The 17,864-nt window shown below is 39.8% G+C and overlaps 1 protein-coding gene across 9 annotated transcripts in view; it reads right to left on the bottom strand.

Moving 5' to 3' along the window:
• Positions 1-17,864, bottom strand: part of SH3KBP1 (SH3 domain containing kinase binding protein 1) — a 227,750-nt gene that overhangs the window by 85,560 nt on the left and 124,326 nt on the right. For all 9 annotated transcript variants that reach the window (XM_071553835.1, XM_071553921.1, XM_071554103.1 and 6 more), the window contains 2 exons: positions 17,594-17,717; positions 2,264-2,460 (listed from right to left, as the gene is read on the bottom strand). In XM_071553835.1, the coding sequence (XP_071409936.1) occupies positions 2,264-2,460; positions 17,594-17,717 (321 nt within the window). The remainder of the gene's footprint in view (positions 1-2,263; positions 2,461-17,593; positions 17,718-17,864) is intronic.

Below are 17,864 nucleotides of genomic sequence, written 5' to 3'. Positions count from 1 at the left end.
AACTGCATTTCTTGAGAAAAATATGTACCAATTTGGCACACACCATGATGCACTGTAACACTTTTGAACCAGCATGCAGAGCTCTCAAGCTGAACATGACCTTGCGTGGAATGGGAAACTCAAAGCAGCATCTCCTCGTGGAGAGCATTCCACAGACAAGAACATGGCAATAACTAGGGAGGAATTTCTCGCAGCCAGGAGAGAAGTGTTTGGGGTCTGCAGTCCTAACTGGATGTTGTGTCACTGACTCATGTTTTGATGTTCTCAGTAACCAAAAGCCACAATGCTGAAGCCTCTGAATGGCAGCTCTCTAAGGTTAACCTAACCCTAGACAGGATAAAGCAACAACAGCAAAGAAGTTTTGGTGTTACTTATCTACACATTTGAAACACAAATAATGGATTGTGTTTACAAAATGAAGCCATTATTTTTTTATAACCATGCCAACTGTAGGAGAAACCTGAAGGCACAGGAAGGAAGTTCTGTGGGTGGGATGAAAATTTTTTGTTTGCTGAAAATTCTGTATTCACTTTTTGGCTGGGTAACAAACCTACTTGTTGGTTGTGAAAAACAAAAGTAAGACTTCCCATTATTAGAAAATGGAGTAAGACATTCCTTGAAGAAATGAAGATCCCTTCACAAACACTTTGCAAACACTTCACATTAAAACAGGGGATTCCAGAGTTCAGGGGATATGTAATTTATTTTAATCAGTTCCCATTTACAATCAGTACTGTAGAGAACTACAACTATGGTAAATAAGAAATCCTTCACGTAGCATTAGCAGGGCCTTATAATGTGTAATTCTAACATGCCTACATCAGACTTAGAAGAACTGAATTTTGTGCAATGTTTGAATTATGGTCAATGCCTATGTCACACACCATTATAAATACTATTATAATGTAAATTGTAATAGTATGTTTTATATAAGGTGAATTTCCTCCTGCACTGTATATTTTGTATCTATTCCTACATGTGGGGAATTAATCATATAAAACTGCTCACCTCTTGTAGAACAGCATTATCAAAATACACATTTGCTGCAGCTACAGGACCTTTTAATGTCCCAAGGGAAAAAAATAATGGCTCAAGCAGCCATGCATGAATTTAAGTCTGCCTGCTATGAGGTGCTTCCTATGTACAAAGCAATTTTCCTTACACAGGACTTGTAAGGAAATACTTGTCATCATAAGTACAGTATCACAAGCTGTCACCAAATTAAAAAAAAATATCTTCCAAAATGGGTCAAAAATAGTAACAAGAAACCTTTTATTAACTAAGTTCATGTCCTAGTAAAATTCCTTTTTCAGCACACTTGCAAGTTGTCATAAAGCCCAATCACACCTTAAACACTGAGGTTTGCAGTGTCACAAGCAAACCACACTGCAGAAAGACATCCTGATGGCTCCACCAAAAGCTGATTCACTGCTCTCTACCCCACTGCCCCAGCCTGGCAGGAGGGAGGTTCATTGGCTACACTCAGTGAACACCACCAGGTCTGACCTGTCCCTATCACATATTTCAGGGGGACCTCTTTGATGAGGTGCCATAAGAACACAGCTCAGCTGCTCCCTGCACATCAACAAAGCCAAACCCAGAAGTTTCCACTCAGAAACAGAAGGCAGACAGGACACAATGCAGGCTTTGAAGAAGTCACCAATGGTCAAGGAGTAATACAGTTTAGGTTTTCCCTTTATTTAGATTATCCCAGCTCTTCACTACCCTCCTTATACAGACTGAAAAATGGTCTCTTGCAAAAGTATTAACAACATCTCCCTCAGCATAAGTAACTTACAAGGTTTCTGCCATGGCTCTGCAGGACCTCCCCTTCTCTTGTACTACTACAACCCAGGGTGCATATGCAGGTAGATGTTGTGCTATAAATCAGATCACTGAAATGATCTAGGTTGAAAAAACCCCAAAGCCTGCAGGCTGAAAAAGGCAGTTCCTGCAGTGCCTGATTCTACACACAACTAGACAAGCATGACTCAAAAGGGGAGAAGTTGCCACAGCAGAGACCAAGACCTTAGACTGATCAATTTCTAATTTTAATTTTTTACTTTGGTAGACAGCTAATCTCACCGGAATTCACTTTTTGTTGTGAGGCAAAAGGAAAAATAAAAAGTAGAGTCTTGTCTACAGAGGGATTAGGAAATAATGACCATAAAGCTTCAAATTTTGGCCAGTGACAGAATTTAGAACTTTCAGATGAAAACTTCTTTAAACCAACACCAAGAGAGAATTAAGAAATGAGACGTACCTTATCTACTGGGAGAAAGTCATTTTCAACTTCTATTGACCTTGGTCGTAGCTTTATGGGTTTGTCTTTGAAGATATCTCCAAAGCCAACACCTTTGACCTTCTTGGGTTGGATTGTCGTGCCTCCATTGGCTCCTTCCGACTTTGTACTGCAAGAGTCCCCACCATCACTCTCAGAACCTGTAGCATCTTTTAGGCCTGTGAAATGGAGAGATGAAAGAAGGAATCTTAGGTGTGAAGCTCACTATTATCATACTGTGACTGGAAAATGATCCCTCCTACCATTCTATTGAGGAAAATGAAACCACAAGAAACAGGTAGAGAAGATGCTCTCTGTGCCATGCACTCGTTTTTGAGTTTTAAAAATCACTTCATTTCACCATATTGGTGCACCAGGTAAGAATTACACCAATCCACAGAACATGCATACTCCAACATCAGAAGTTCAGGAATGATGACCATCATTCCTCGAGTACCAGGAAAATCATTCTTCAGAAAAAAATTATTTGGAAGAGAACTCAGTAAAAGAAAGAGTTAATTCAGTTGTAGGGCACCTATTGTACAAAGCCACTTGAAGCTACAAGCAGTCGGACCAGGCATGTTGCACCTTAGATCTGTGTGACTCAAGCCAATTATGCAATTAGGATCTAAAGCTACATTACCTAACTGGGAAATATAAAGCTGAAAGCTGTTCAAACAAATTTGCAATCAAATAAGCTGCATAATACGTTCCCTGCTGAAAATTAAACCTATCTGCAGCATAGACAGCCTCATAAGGAAAGCACCCATGCACAGTATCCTCTAGGAATATAACAAATCAAAACTGACATTCTGATTTGCATTACTTGTCTCAGTGAACAAGAAAATTTATCTGCACTTATCTGAAAATATCTGGTGCTTGTATAGCAGAGGCCACAGATGCAATACGGTGATGTCTCAGGCACTTCACAGGCCAAACAGGCACAGGCAGCAAAAGACCCACTGAAGTTTCCTCCCCCAGACCACTTAAATCTGCCTCCCTACAATACAGATTGAGTTAACTGTGTTTCCAGGAAAAACACAGCAATTGCTGCTACTACAGCACTGATTCTACCTAATAATAAGAAATTTAAATCCTCACATTCCTCTCACCAACCATTCATGGTGTCACAGAAGTGGATTTTACAAGTCAAAGAGAGAAGAATTTCAAATAAGTTTATCTTCTTAATTATTTTTATCAAGATCCACAAAACAATCACAACAGATTTTCATCACAAAGGCTGCCAGTACAGATGTAGCACAGAATTCAGTGCAAGTCCTAAGGGCTAGAGTACAGCTTCATGATCCAGGACACAAGAGGTTCATATGTTAAATGGATTTCAACACAAGGGTGCTGCTAGGAAAGGAAATCAGTAATTCTGTGTCAGACCAGGACTTTTAGCTAAAAGCAGAAAAATCATCATATGCTGCCCGGAGATTTTCTATATTTGAAACATGAAAGGACTATAAATGCAGAATCAAGAAAAGTTCCCAATTATAAACAAACAGAAGAACTATAGACTAAGCAAAATGTTTTGGCCCTGTGGCCTCCCGAGTGGCTGCCACACCTACCTGTTGAACATCAGTAGCATTGCTGTGTCTTCAGCCATTCAATTTACATACCACTGAACAAGTTATTTGTTCCATAAGTCGTGCAGGATTGGAATTTAAATGAATACCAAATAATTATATTATAATTCTTTTCTTAAATATGCACAAGTCTTGATATCCTCACTTGGACCTTTCTATTTTTTGAAGAAGAGTAGGGGAGAAAACTTCAAATCTGGTTTCACTCCTTTATTATGGTAGTTAGAATGGCTGCCATCAATAAAGTAAATTCAGTGCACTCCTCCTCTTCCAGACCTCAGGAAAACAGGAACCAGGGAATTCAAGCATTTACTGCGATCCTGCCCTACGTTGTGCTTGGCAGGAGGGGTGTGATTATCCACAGCAGAGCCATTCCACAACGTTTCCAGCAAAAGCACTCAGAGGTACAAGGGGAAATGAGGCCAGAGAGGTATAAATCTCTTTGGGCAGTGTTGCAAAGTCACTGCCCTTTTCTTATTCCCTCACCTTGCTGTGAATTGGGTAGTAACTGAAGAAGTTGTACATTGTACAGGCTGGACCTTCCTCAGCTTTGCAAAGTACTCGTGAGTAGGGCTCTGACAGGGGCTAGAACCAGCTTTATTTACGACTTCTAAAGTCAAAGACAATGGTCAGCAATTGGAGTTACAAGTTATTTTTTCCACGTATAACACATCTACAACTAAAAAAAACTCAGAAAAATTGCAGTGATCTTCATCTTTTTGCTGAACAAAAGATCTTGATACAGAATAGCAAAATCACCCTCTGGCAAAGGTTTCTTCTGTCATCCTTCCTAAAATCTCCTTGAACTACTCTGTGATGGAGGGAAGGAGCAGTGCAAAGACCTTTCTCCACAAGTAACTGAAAGAATCCATAACTGTTCTTAGCCACTTCCTGAAATGAACAGAAAAGCTATATTTAAAATAGGTAATTATAATGGGATTTCTGCATCCCTAATTGTGGGAGAAGAGGATCTGGACCTTGGCCACTGGGTGGAATTAAAATATGGAAGTGGTTAGGAGAATTACTCAACAGGTCTCACATGGACTTCCAGATCTTTGAAGTCTGCATGAAAGAAAGATCCAAAACCTCAAGGGACTCTAATAAGAATAAAGCTTTTGTTTCTTTCTGGGTCATCCCTTGTTTTTCATTATGGCATCTTCAGCTTTTAAGACCATTCTTCTGTGATGAGACATCACACCTTGGATCTGAAGCCTCACCTCAGGCTTAAAACAGATTTCCCAAGCATCACTCAACTGTGCTTGATGATAATCCAAGAGTCATGTCATTTTCTATGCTGCCACAGAGCTCTGTCTCAGTACAAAGTCTTCATAATGAAAGTAATATAGGAAATAACAACGTTTTTCTTCTTTTTTCTTTTCTTTAATGAGGACAGAATGGGCTGAATTGAGGCCTGTCCAAACTAAACTGCATATGAGTGGTCAGATACAAAGCTCCTTCCAAGTTAAAAGAGTTCTGCCTGATAACTAAGAAAATGACCTGGTTTATTATTTTTTGACTGACACAGACTGAGGAATACTCTGGATAAATAACTCAGTAAGAATAAAAGCCCTGGCTTTTACAAGAACTAATCTACTCTTGCTCTTATTCCAACATGGCTGAGATCTAGAGGCAAAGGTGAAAGAAAAGGAGGATTATATGCAGTGGAAAATGAGAACAAACCAGATAAAGATCTGATTAAAATAAAGACATGCTAATGAGGATCTCTTACCTTCCTCACAAACACATGACATATATGCTGATTTGCACAGAAAAAGAACTTGCAGGAAAGGATTTGCAACACTGTGTTCACCCCTGCCTGAAACATTCTCTCCTCATTTATATTTTTCCTTGGGTTGTTCCCTTATATATGTATGTGTATATATAGAGAAAGAGACAGATAGACAGGAAGAGAAAGAGCTCAGCACACATGTCATCAGTTCTGTCTGTGCAGTTTTGCCAAGTGCAGCTGCACAGCCCTCTCCAGCCCCACCTGTGCAAGGAAGAGGTTGCTGATAGCCCAGGTATTCTCTCCTCTTGAGAACAGAAAAATGTCCCTCTTCCAGTCACACTCTTTCTTTTTGTTCAGCTTTTCCCTGCCTTCTTTGCCACTGCTGCAAACAGCTTAGTAGGAGAACACAGCTGGATGGACAGCTTCTCTGAAAGCCAAGTGTAGCCCACGGCTACAGCTGGGATCTCTAAGCAGGGACCTGCGTGACACAGACTGTCAGACTATGAATCTGAAATACAAACTTTTCTTGGTGAAGAGCCACAGCTAGCAGGAAGGTGGTGGGGTTGCTAAATGAGCATTACAAACCTGAGAGCATTCCAGCTGTGGCACTCATGCCCTGCTGCTGCTGCCCAGCACACCCACACGGGCAGCCTCAGGCAGCTGTGGTTGCCACAGGGACGGACCTGAGCACCAGGGCAGGGCCAGCAGCTCAGCAACAGGAACACTGTGCTGGCTTTTCTTTAAAGTCCAGTTATTAAATACTTCAAATATAGCCAGTAGAGCTTAAAAGCTACAGTAGTCCAGCCTCTCGCTATTTTTTGTTACTTTCTTTTTTTTTTTTTTTTAACAGCAGGTTGTCTAGAATCCATCACCTCTCTGTCAGCATTTGGAGGGCTGATAAGCCAGGAATGTAACATTGGTAAGATGCTCACTAAGGTGCCTACTATCCTGTCAGCTTTAACAGCAGGAAAATTTTTCAGATCTTTAATATTTCTCAGGATATAAATGTTTTGGGGCTATCACTTCCCATTTCTGGGTCTGTAAGCAAAGGCACTGCTCTTGTACCTAGATTTACTGCTGCTGCATCATCTGTAGCACCACAAGGTAGAGCTCAAATCTCTGTGCTGGGTGCACTTTTCTAGCAAGGTCCCCAAAGCCTGAATGAGGACAGCATCATCAGCAAAATGTTAAAATTCCCAGGGGCCAACTGTTCCCAACTTTTGCCTGGAATAAGATAAGGGACTACTGACATAGAGCTATTTAAAAATGCTCAGAGCTCCGATTCTTTGTTGATTCATGCTTCTTACAAATGCAAGCTAATTTAGTATTCATGAAAATTAAATTCTCTCAACACTGTCTGGAGGAATTTCGCACTTCACACACATTTTTTCCTCTATGGCTATATAAGAGAGATTAGTTTTCTCAAGACATTTCAAACACACCATGCTCCTGCTATAGCAGTTACAGGTCTTTTGAGAGCAACATTCTGAAATGTACCAAAACAGATTAGCTCAAAGAGGGATTAAAAAGAGACCACAACATCAGACTTAATTCGCCAATGGCCTCTCAGAGCTGTACTGGCATCAAACCAAGATTCTAAATCAGAAAGTTAGGGATGGTAAGGGTTGTGTAAACTAAAGCTGTTAAAACAAAAATAAACATCTGCGATAAAATTAACTCCATTCAAAGCAGGAAACAAATTGTTTCTGAATAGCTTAAAATGGCAGGGAAAGAAAGGGGAATCCATTGTAAGTTTACAGAGCTTTCTATTTTGAGCTATTATTTGGCAATTTAATTTTTGTTCTTTATTCTGGATTGTTCTCTCCACCAACAGTTTATGGCCCTGGGCAAATGAGCAGGATGGACTACTCTGACAAAGTATAAGCCAACAATGCTCTGTCCTCTCAGCTCATCTCAGGCTTGCTCTGTGAAGCGATGGAAAGGTCAGCTGTTCAGAGGCACACACCTGAGACAGTGCAAAGGAGCTCCTGATTTGGTCTGGCAGCCAGAGAGAAACACTGTCAACTGTGTTTAACAGAACAAAGAACTTTGTAAATGAAGCTTATTGGAGTTTTTGCCTTTTATGGAAAGGAAGGAAGGCAAGGGGAAATATGTCCTTTCCTTCTATTTAGAGAATGACAGCATGGAACACCCTGGTGACCGATCTGAATGACAAAGGTGGTGAAGTTATGCATGGCAATTGCAGTAGATGAGACAGGAACTGTCCTTCCTTTTCCACACATACTGGCAAAGGCAGAACAAGTACCCACAGCCTATAAGGTATTTATCTAGAGCTTGCTTTCTGTCAAAGTTCTGTACTTCACTGAAGCCATCCCCAACAACATTCCAGTGTCACTCAAAAGTCAAAACCAGAAAATGAAATTGGATTTTAAACATTACTGTAGAAGAAGGACACATTGATTCTTTGAGGTTTAAAGGTTAATAAATTCATGCTTTCAAAAAGGAAATGTATGCTTCTTTACCAAAAGTGGTTATACCTGTACAACTGTCTGAGGCAAACTTCCTCAGTGTTAGTGATTATTTGTTATTCTCAGTCACAACCCTTGAAAAAACGTAACTATGTCAGGTAAGCAATTTGTCATTTGCTTTCAGCATGTTCATTTTCCTTTGCACAACAGCTCTTGCCACATAAGAAACAGCCCCAAGACTTTTGTGCTTGCACAGGTGATCATGCAGGGAAAGGGGAGTGGTGTCCAGCACTCCAGCAGCAGCATGCACTGAGGCAGCGTGGCACAAGCATCTCTGCAGCCTGAGCACAGAGCCATCAGAAGGGAGCTGTGGCTGCACCTCAGCCCAGCCAATCCCCCAGGACTGCCAGAGCAAACAGACACAGCCACTCCTGCAGGAGCTCTACAACTGTACCATTGTCTTCTTCATTTCGGAACTGCTTTTCCCACCACCCTCAATAAGTTATTACATGTGGAAGGACAGGTAAGTCACCACAGCCCATAGGATTCTTTACCTGCCACTCACCAAACACCGGCCTTTTGTGACACTCATGGAAAATCGCTTGATAGTGGGAGTCTGAATCAACAGAAGGATTTAATGTGTTTCACTCCAGTCAACACAATTCTTCGACACACCACCCCCAACCCCTCACCATCTGTACATTCGTTCTCTAGAAAACAGGATGGTTATTTTAATCACGAAGGTTTCCCTCACTCAATTTTATCATTGTTCTTTCTCAGATGTTATTTTTCATTGTAGTAGCTGTGTATTTGATATATGCTCTTCTTTCCATGTAAGTTGTAAGAAGCTGAGGTGGAACACAAAATTGTAGTTGTCCTCTTTTCAGAACTGTTAAAATCCACATTTGGGTTTCTCATTTAACTTTGCTCACCTCCAGACACTCTTAAATTGGGTTTATAACATCATAAATACGTCGACCATATTGATCTATCAGAAGTCTGACCAGCCATATTTCTGCAAGGATTAAGGGGAGGGTAAACAAAAAAATGGAAAAAAAACGTGGTGAAGTGAAAGAAAACACAAAACACAATTGAGGTTACTCACGAATATTTCTGTTTCAACGCTCCTGTCTCATCTTCTTCCATTATATCTAATATCTATTACTGACAGCATTGTGGATCCACATATAAGGAAAGAGAGGCAATTATTTGTCAAATCAAGCATTTTATCTGCACTGTTCGTCAGATATTCCATCTTTGAAGAAAAAGAAAGCGAAGCAAGAAACTAAATCAGTAAAAATAAAATAAGTTAGAAATCCAAGAAGCGTTTTCTGTGGAAGTGCAAGAAAAGTTGCAGGATGAGAGAAAAGAGGGCTGTGACCAACAAAAAGACAAGTAAGTAACTTTCTGTTGCTGCGTGTCTCTCTTCACCCAGCAAATGCAGTAGCAAAGATTATCTGACAGCAGGCTGATGAGCAGAATGCCAAAGGAGCTGGAATTGTTGCTGAGCAGAGCCTGCTATACCTAATGACCAAAAAAGCCATGTTAGCATATGATGGCCAGGCCAGGTGTTTATGCAGCAAACAATCTTCAGCAGCATATTTCAGTGGAAGGTGTCTCTAGGAGCAGCTACACACTAGTTCAACAGCTATTACAGCCCTTGGTTAAGTAAGAAAATGTCTCTTAAACAGAGCGGTTGGAAAACAGCATTCAAAATAAACAGACTGAGCACTGAGCATGTTTTGTAAAGGAAAAGCTCTGAGCTTGAGTCGAAAGTTGAGCAATGCTTCATGCAGTGGGGTACACGCAAATTCAAGCACCCTGTAGGCATAACTCAAGTTATGAATTGACTTGAGCTTAACTTAGGAAGAAATCAGAAAGCTGAAGTTGGAGCAGCTATGGGTTGTTTCAGACATCCCTAAATGTAGAGCACCTCCAAATGGTTTTCAGTGGAGATGAAAGCACATGGATATTTGCCTGAAGTACAGACCACAGATCAGATCCGAAATGGAAGGACCTGGCCACACCATCAGCCAGCCTGGTCAGGAAGCACACAGTGAGTCTGCAGGAAGTGAGCTGTCAGAGACAGAGCAGGAAGGATAAGAAACGTTTCTTTTCTATGTTGGTTTAGGAGAGGACATCTCTGATAGCAACAACAGTGCCAGCCTTTGTTTTGTCTAACACTTCCCCAGATGACCTGATTTTGTGTATGGGCCACTCCTCAGTCCCAGCTCCAACCCTGTAAGCAACAAACAGGCCACAAGTGTAGCTGAGGATCTGCCCTTCTGAGATGCACTTATATGGAGACAGCAACACACCTGTGCAGCATGGAAAAACATGCCAGTCTCAACCAAACGCCAGGAGAGGTAGTATTCAATGAGACATCTTTCATCAGCTTTAAAAACAAAGTTTAGGCGGGTGTGTGCCCAGAGCAATGTGAGACAATGCAGGTCAAGCTGTCTTCTTGCAGCTGGCTATCAAGTATTCCTGCAGACACCTATCCAATCCTGCACTCTGAAATCAATTTGATGGAATTTATTTTCTATGACGTGGCACAACCACGGCCTGGTATGACTTACAAGAACTAAATGCAGAGCTCTAGTACAACTGGAAAGATGACTAACTTCTTCCTGACCTCTCACTTAGGCTCATCTGAACTGACCTGAGAAAAGGGGAGGGGCAATTTGACTCAATTAAAAATAGGCTGGGCATAGAGAGCATGTTTCTGGATAATGTTAAAACATAGTGCCCAGGAAGATTATGAAATTAAAAGCTCCAAAGCTTCTTATTTGAAACTGGATCCTAAAGTCAGAAGTCAAGCATATTAGAGATTCACTTCCTAAATCCTTATACTCATCAGATAGGTGGATTACAGGACATAATGGTCTAAGAACTCTGCAAGAAGCATGAAATTTGAGTGATTCATAAGCAGTCATGAAGACTATAATGTGAACAACAGCAGAAACATTTGAAGACGATCAGCCACATGGTCTGCTCCAGTCAGAGCAAGAGCCTGATTGGAAGCTTGAGAAGAGCTGCAAAATGAATTCTGGTAGACAGGGAAAAAAATCTTTATGAGGAATAATCAGAGCTGCACACATTCACAAAGATTTTTGTTCAAAAAACTAAAAGATCAGGTTTTGTAAAAAAAAAAATTAAAAGAAAGTTGTAAGTGCAAATATCAGAATTGAATAATACCACTTTAACTGCCTCATCCTTTGCTGTCAACATGCATAAGACCTCAGAGGCAGGAGAATGAACACTCCCACCCAGAAAGGATGAAGAAGGGTAGCACAGCTTGGATCTTCTCAAGGGAAAGCTCTCTGGGACAAAAGCAGATGCCACAGCCAGCACAGCATCCTGCTCACTGGAAGACAGGACTGAACACTCTGTACTTATCACACCGAATGTGACTCAGTAGGATCTCTTCCTGCTAGATTTCTTGATGGAAGCAGGTGGAAGGACAGATTTCTGTCTTCCTTGTTTCCTCTGTCTTGCATCTGATGTAACCATCCTCTCTTTTTCTGTATGAACAGAGCAGTAAAAGCACACAAAAAAGAGCATGTGCGCTTCTAAAACGCAGAAGGCAAAAACCTGAACATGAAATGAAAATAATCTTTTGCTCTAACTGGCAGAAAAAAATATATCAGCCAAAATGCTGTGAGTAATAACTGTCAAAGACAGAATGCCAAATGAAGAGCATGCAGTAAATTAAAAATTAAAAAAAAACAACAGAAAACCCACTAAACCCCAAACAAACCAAACCCCACAATGTCCTTTAAGAAAAGCAAAGCATATTTTATATGAATTCAGCAATCACAATGGGAACTTTATTTTTAGAGCAGAAGGAATTTTAATTCAAAGATCGGTGGTTTTTACCAACAGTTTTCTTGTTTCAGGTGGCAAAAATGTTGGGACTAAATAGTCTTAATTTTAATCCATAGCTGAGATCCAAACACCCAGCGTAACTCAGGATTTACTGTGGGCTGACACACAGACACTGTACAGACACAGAACACACACATGCACGGAGGGGACGGTGCATTCTCATCGCATTAAGGCAGTTCATCAGCAGCAAACTGACTTTAGCTCACAGACAGATATATGCATGTGGAATAGCCATAAGTGAGTAGCAGTGGCACAGTTTACAAGTGTAGATAAATCAAACGAGTACAGAGGACTAAAGCTATTGCTTGTTGATTTTGAAACACACTCACTGTTGTAACGTCTGTAGCTGTCAATCTTTGCCGGTGCCACTCTGTACAGAATTGTCCCTTCAAAGGCAGATTTTCCTGACAGCAGGCAAGAGAAGGAAAGACGAAAAACAAGGAGAAGGGGGAGGGTGGGGGTAAAGAGATCGAATGGTGGCAAAAAGAAGGGAAAGGAAGACGTTTTAATCTGCATTTTGAGTCACTAGCATTTTTAAAGCCTCATTAGCAAAACAACGAGAATATTAACTGAAGTATCTGATTGTACATGAAGTTAAAATATTCTCACTGCGGGTATGTCAGATAAAAGAATCTCATGATTTTGCTGAAGCTGTAATTTCCAATGTCCAACAGAATGCATTTTCCTCAGGTTTTGTCTGTTGTCCATCAAGTTGTGAGACTTGCAAATAAAATAATGTCTGTTTTATGCAGTCTCCTCAATGAGCACAGGGCAATCCTGAAAAGGTATTATTACTGCAGTGATGTTCTCACAGTGGCTCAACATTCCTGATGCAGATGTAGTGCACTGAAACAAGCCCAGCCAACACCCAAACAGGGCAATGACAGACTCACTTTTCTCTAATGTACCAGGATCCTGTGAGCATCAGAAATACCACATCTTTCCAAGATGACTTATTAGAAATATATTGTACATGGGAGAACTTTTTTTGTACATGGTCTTAAGCAATGCTTAGTGGAAGGGATAGAACACTAAAACCTGAATAAATCAGTTTTTCAGCCAACACCTTAATCAGGTGTTTGACTTGGCACACATTAACAAAACCAAAATACTAAAATTAAAAGAGAAAACAGCAAAACAACAAAAATCAAATCCCACTTCCCATCTTAATACTTAAGACAACATTTTTATAACAAAACTCAATTTCTTGGAGGGTTTTTGGTTTTTTGTTATTTTTCATTGCTATTGAGATAACTCATGGTCTGATATTTAGGATATGAAATTCAAGTGAAGGTAAAGGAATGAGCAGCTGAGATGTTTCGTCAGGTGTTTTTAAAACCCAAGGTACCCAGGCAGGCCCAAGAATGTATCAATGCCAGCTTGTTGTCAATCTCCCCTAGGTACACCATCACAAAAATCAATGCATTCAGTAAAGTTTTACAGCAAAATAGCCAGTATATGGGAATTGTCCCAACACAGAATCACACCCATTGTAGTATCAAAATGTGTATTTTTTTCTCCTGTATATCATTCTGTTGGACTTTCAGAAAATTAAAAGTTATATTCATGTTTGTATTATAAAAAGCTGTTTCTTTGTTTTGTTCTTGCAGTTTTACTAATAACAAAAGTTTTCCATTTTCACATGATGGTGAAGCAGAAAAGCTACAAATCCTTCTTTCCACTTTGGTTTTACAAGAGACCATTAAAACAATATTAATTATTAAAACAGTCAAACAACAACCAATCCATTGCTAAGAGAAAGGTATGTTAAGTTTCATGACAGTTCGGAAAGCCAGAGAGACAATAATAGGAATCTAAAGTTTTAAGAACTCAGGGCAGAGCAGGTTATCTGAGTGAACCACCACCTGATGAGTTTATCATCAGTTCTCACTCCAGCAGACATGACTTCTCCGTGGCCATCTCCAGCAGGTTCTAAGATTAGCTGATACATACCATGAGGCTATACCTGAACAAACGCATATGAGAGACAACAAGATACAACTGCAGGCATGAATTGCTGTGAACATGCTAAATGCTTTCTGAAATAACCTTCTTATATTAATCACAATATTAAATTGTGATTATCTCATACAGAATTTATTTCACTACATTTCAATTTTTACTTCTCGACAGGCTGTAGTCACAAGAAGTGGTATTGAAAATAGTCTTAAAATTAATACTAGATCTGTGAGAAATCTAGCAAATAATCTTATAACTTATGTCTATTTAATATAATAATAAATTATAATGCATATACTTCCTGTTCATACTGTATCAATTAGTCAAAGAAAAGCAATGTTTTAATTTAAGAGGATGTTTCAGAAAACAAGGAACTCCTGTTTACTCTAAGAGCACCTGATCCTGTCTGTACTTACATCCTAAATGTGAAGAAAAAAAAATCCGGCAGTCACTTTACAACTGGGATACTTTAAAATCAAACAAACCAACCCCCAAGATACTGTTACTGATACTGTTACTGTATCTTGTAACAACAGTCTTGCTTTCCAGTCTGCTGAGCACCCACCATCTCAGGGAAGGCACAGGTTCCAACCCTTCCAAGGTAAGGGGAAAGTTAAGTTCCACTGTCAGGATTCAGAAAACACTTGGGCACTTCCAAAAGTAGCCCCAGGCATTTTCAAAATGGGAAATTTTTGCTCTGAAGAAACTTCTGAAGTTACTCTACGGCAAAGCATGAAAAGAAACCAAAATAATTCCTTCTGGCCATTTACTCTGTCACAAAATTTACATAGACACAAAACCCCAGTAAAATAAGACAACATTCTCCCCATTTGGCCTGGTGCAGATTGTAACAGAAGGACAGAGAAATAAGTGTTTTTATTAACCTTATTCCTAAAATGCCAAGTTATATATTTTTTATCTTCCATATTTCTTCCACTTTCAGTTCACAAAAATTGCATTTGCCCTTCCAAAGTGCTCTTTAGAGATGGCCAGTGAAATGTGATTTAAAGATCAAGTTTAACTAAATTTAACCAAATAAATAAATTTAACTATTAACTTAAAATACTCCTGTGTTAGTACAGTGCCCATTCTCCACATATCCCATGCTGTTTTCCCAGGTCTCACAGTAAATCTGCCAAGTATCACCTTACCCATTTTACAAGCTGGGCTGAGGAGTTCCAGAGCCAAACCCCAACCCTTTCTAGGCTGCTGTAAAAGGTGTGCAGAACCTCAGTGACTGCACAGGGCTCTAGTTCAATGTGCTGGTACAGCCCCTCACACCTGAGGGACAACTTCATAATCCAGAATTTATATTCAAGGTTTCCACCTTACAAAGTCCTGGGATACAGATCAATTCAAACCAAGTTTCTAGAGGAACAAAAAGGAGTTATTGCAGATTTGAAGTGTTGTCATGTCTTGTGATCCATGGAGGAAGAGCTGATCTAGAGACATGAATATACACCCTGTGGAGATGTTTCCCAGAGCATTTCAACAGTAATACTTAACCTGATGCTCAAATCTTCCAGGGTGTACTTGCTCATTTTTTATTTTACTGTGTTTTCAGAATAAGCACAGATACTTGGAATGAGCCTATCACTCCTAGTCAGTTGTATAAACTTCCTGAAAATTTTGCAATTTCATTATGGAGATTTTCAAATCCAGATTGTGGGTGTACCTGAACTGAGCCTCATGAAGCACCATGAATTGGAGAGCAACACCTGTATCCATCACATAAACCTGTATCAATCAGCAAGAACTGAGTTGATGCATATTTCCCATAATTCTCCTAAGGGAATGCAATTCTTAAATCAGTGGGTTTACTTGAAGAAAAATAAGTAAAAAAGCATTAAAATCCCCATAATAATCTCAATATTCCTAGAGTCTCAATCTCTCTCTCAGGAGGTTTACTGTGTTCTTCTCTTTTATGGGTATATCCAATAGCTCCTCATAACACATCGTTAGCCATAAAGCACCTCTGGAGAATTAAATTAAATACAAGAAATAGGAAAACCCATCTCTCAACTATAGTTACCTTCAATTTAAAGAGACAAAAACAATACCTGTGTTATGGCTAACAGGTTTGGGTTCCACTGACAGTCAGAACCAGCACACAAAACTGAGTTTGAATAAAGCACGTGCCATAATGGACAACAAGAGCTAGTGCTTTGTGGCTGCTTTGGCACACTCCAATGTATGTTTTGTCAAAGCCACTTTAGGATGCTTATTATAAAGCAAATATTACTTTATCATGGAACATTTACTCATTCATATGGATAAAATTGTGATATTCCTTCCTAAACAGCATCACCTACCTTGTTCATTTACACAGCACCAAGCACTACAGACTCCAGAGCTGGAACTACATTTACACAATTAGTTTTTTCTAAGACTCACTGTATTCATAACGAACAGAATTCATGATAGCATATGCAGGTTATAGAAAACAGTTTGCAATCTCACAGAAATGTGCACCTTCACTTAATGTCCTTTTTCCCTGTCTATCACATTAAAATCAACTTAAAAACATTTTCATTGCAGTCTGAAGGAAAGTTACACGTAAATATCTCCAGTGGCACTGACCACAGGACTGGGTCACCAGTGCCCATTTACACATGAACAGGTACTCTGTTAAAAACATGGTATGAAAAATTTTCATCATTGCAAAAGTCAGGGGTTTTTAGGATCATATTTCTGTGGGATGGAATAAAGATGATACACTTGCCTTAAATGGAAAAATGAGGAAAAAAGAAGTATTATTATTTTCTATCTCTTACGGACAGAGTGAAGTATAAAGGCTTTGGTAAATTTCAGCTGAAATGAGGTTACAAAGATGTTGATAGTTCTTTGACTTTTGCTTGTTCAGAGATCTCAGAAGAGCACTACATAGCAATGGATATCTGCAGTGCTGGAAACAGAAAGACCTTGGCAAGTATTGTGTAATTAACCTCAAGTATGCAGATACAATTGACTTTTTTCTTTTTCACTAAAGGCTCAGAACTGAGCACCAAATGAGGAAACAAAAAGAATATCTGCTCAAAGAACATAAAACCATGAAGACCAGCAACTTGCTATTTTATATCACAGCACACTTTTGGCTCAGGTTATTCTCCAAGGGAATTATAAGCAGGACAACCCACTACCATGCTTATACTGTTGCAAACTTAGTTACCAAACATGCTTTTCACCTGCAGCAGGACTGGCCCACTGTAAATGAGAGAACAAAGTCCATGTCCCCGTTCTGGCCTTTTCCCCCTTGGCTGCCGGGGCAGTGGGTGTCCGAGGTGAGAGTAACATGCTCAGCACCTGGAGGGAAAAAGTGCCGCATGTCCCACACCAATCATTACGAATCCTTAAACCTACTGGAGCTGTTACAGAAGGCTTGGCACTTCAGTCCTTTGTTTAAATAAGCACAGCCACTTTGAAAAAAATCACTTGTAATGAGTTTTTGAAATACAAACACAAGATTCATCATTGCCTTCTCTCCTTTTGGTCTGCTGTGGCTCAGCAAGTCTTAACACAGCTCAGGGAGCATTGGGAATACTGCAACTCAGGTAGCACTGCAGGTACACCTCATCATCATCTGATCCTTTCAGCATAAATTAAGAACATGGCACTCAAAACCACTTCCAAGCAAGAGATAAGAATATGCTATCCTATCAATGTGTTACAGGGTAAAGACACAGACATACATACAGAGCATCAATAATAATTTTTTTCTTACTTGACTTTACTTGCTCTTCCTGTGCTATTCCAACATCATCAGAATCAGACAGTTCCTTTATGAAGTTGGAAGGAAACATGCCAGTCTTTCCATTGAGTATTCCTTCCCACCAGCCCTCTTCCACCTGCACCAAGACAAAAATAAAAAACAAAAGGGGTTTTAACACAGGCAACACTTTGCTGAATTATTTATATACATCCAATAATGGCAGTAATGACTCTGAACAGCATATATTAGTTCCAGGTATAAGGAGCACATGGCACAGGCTCCA

This window comes from Pithys albifrons, chromosome 1, assembly GCF_047495875.1.
Source record: "Pithys albifrons albifrons isolate INPA30051 chromosome 1, PitAlb_v1, whole genome shotgun sequence".
NCBI lineage: Eukaryota > Metazoa > Chordata > Aves > Passeriformes > Thamnophilidae > Pithys > Pithys albifrons.
Note: the sequence above shows the minus strand (reverse complement) of the source record. Positions and strands in the feature narration are given on the sequence as shown.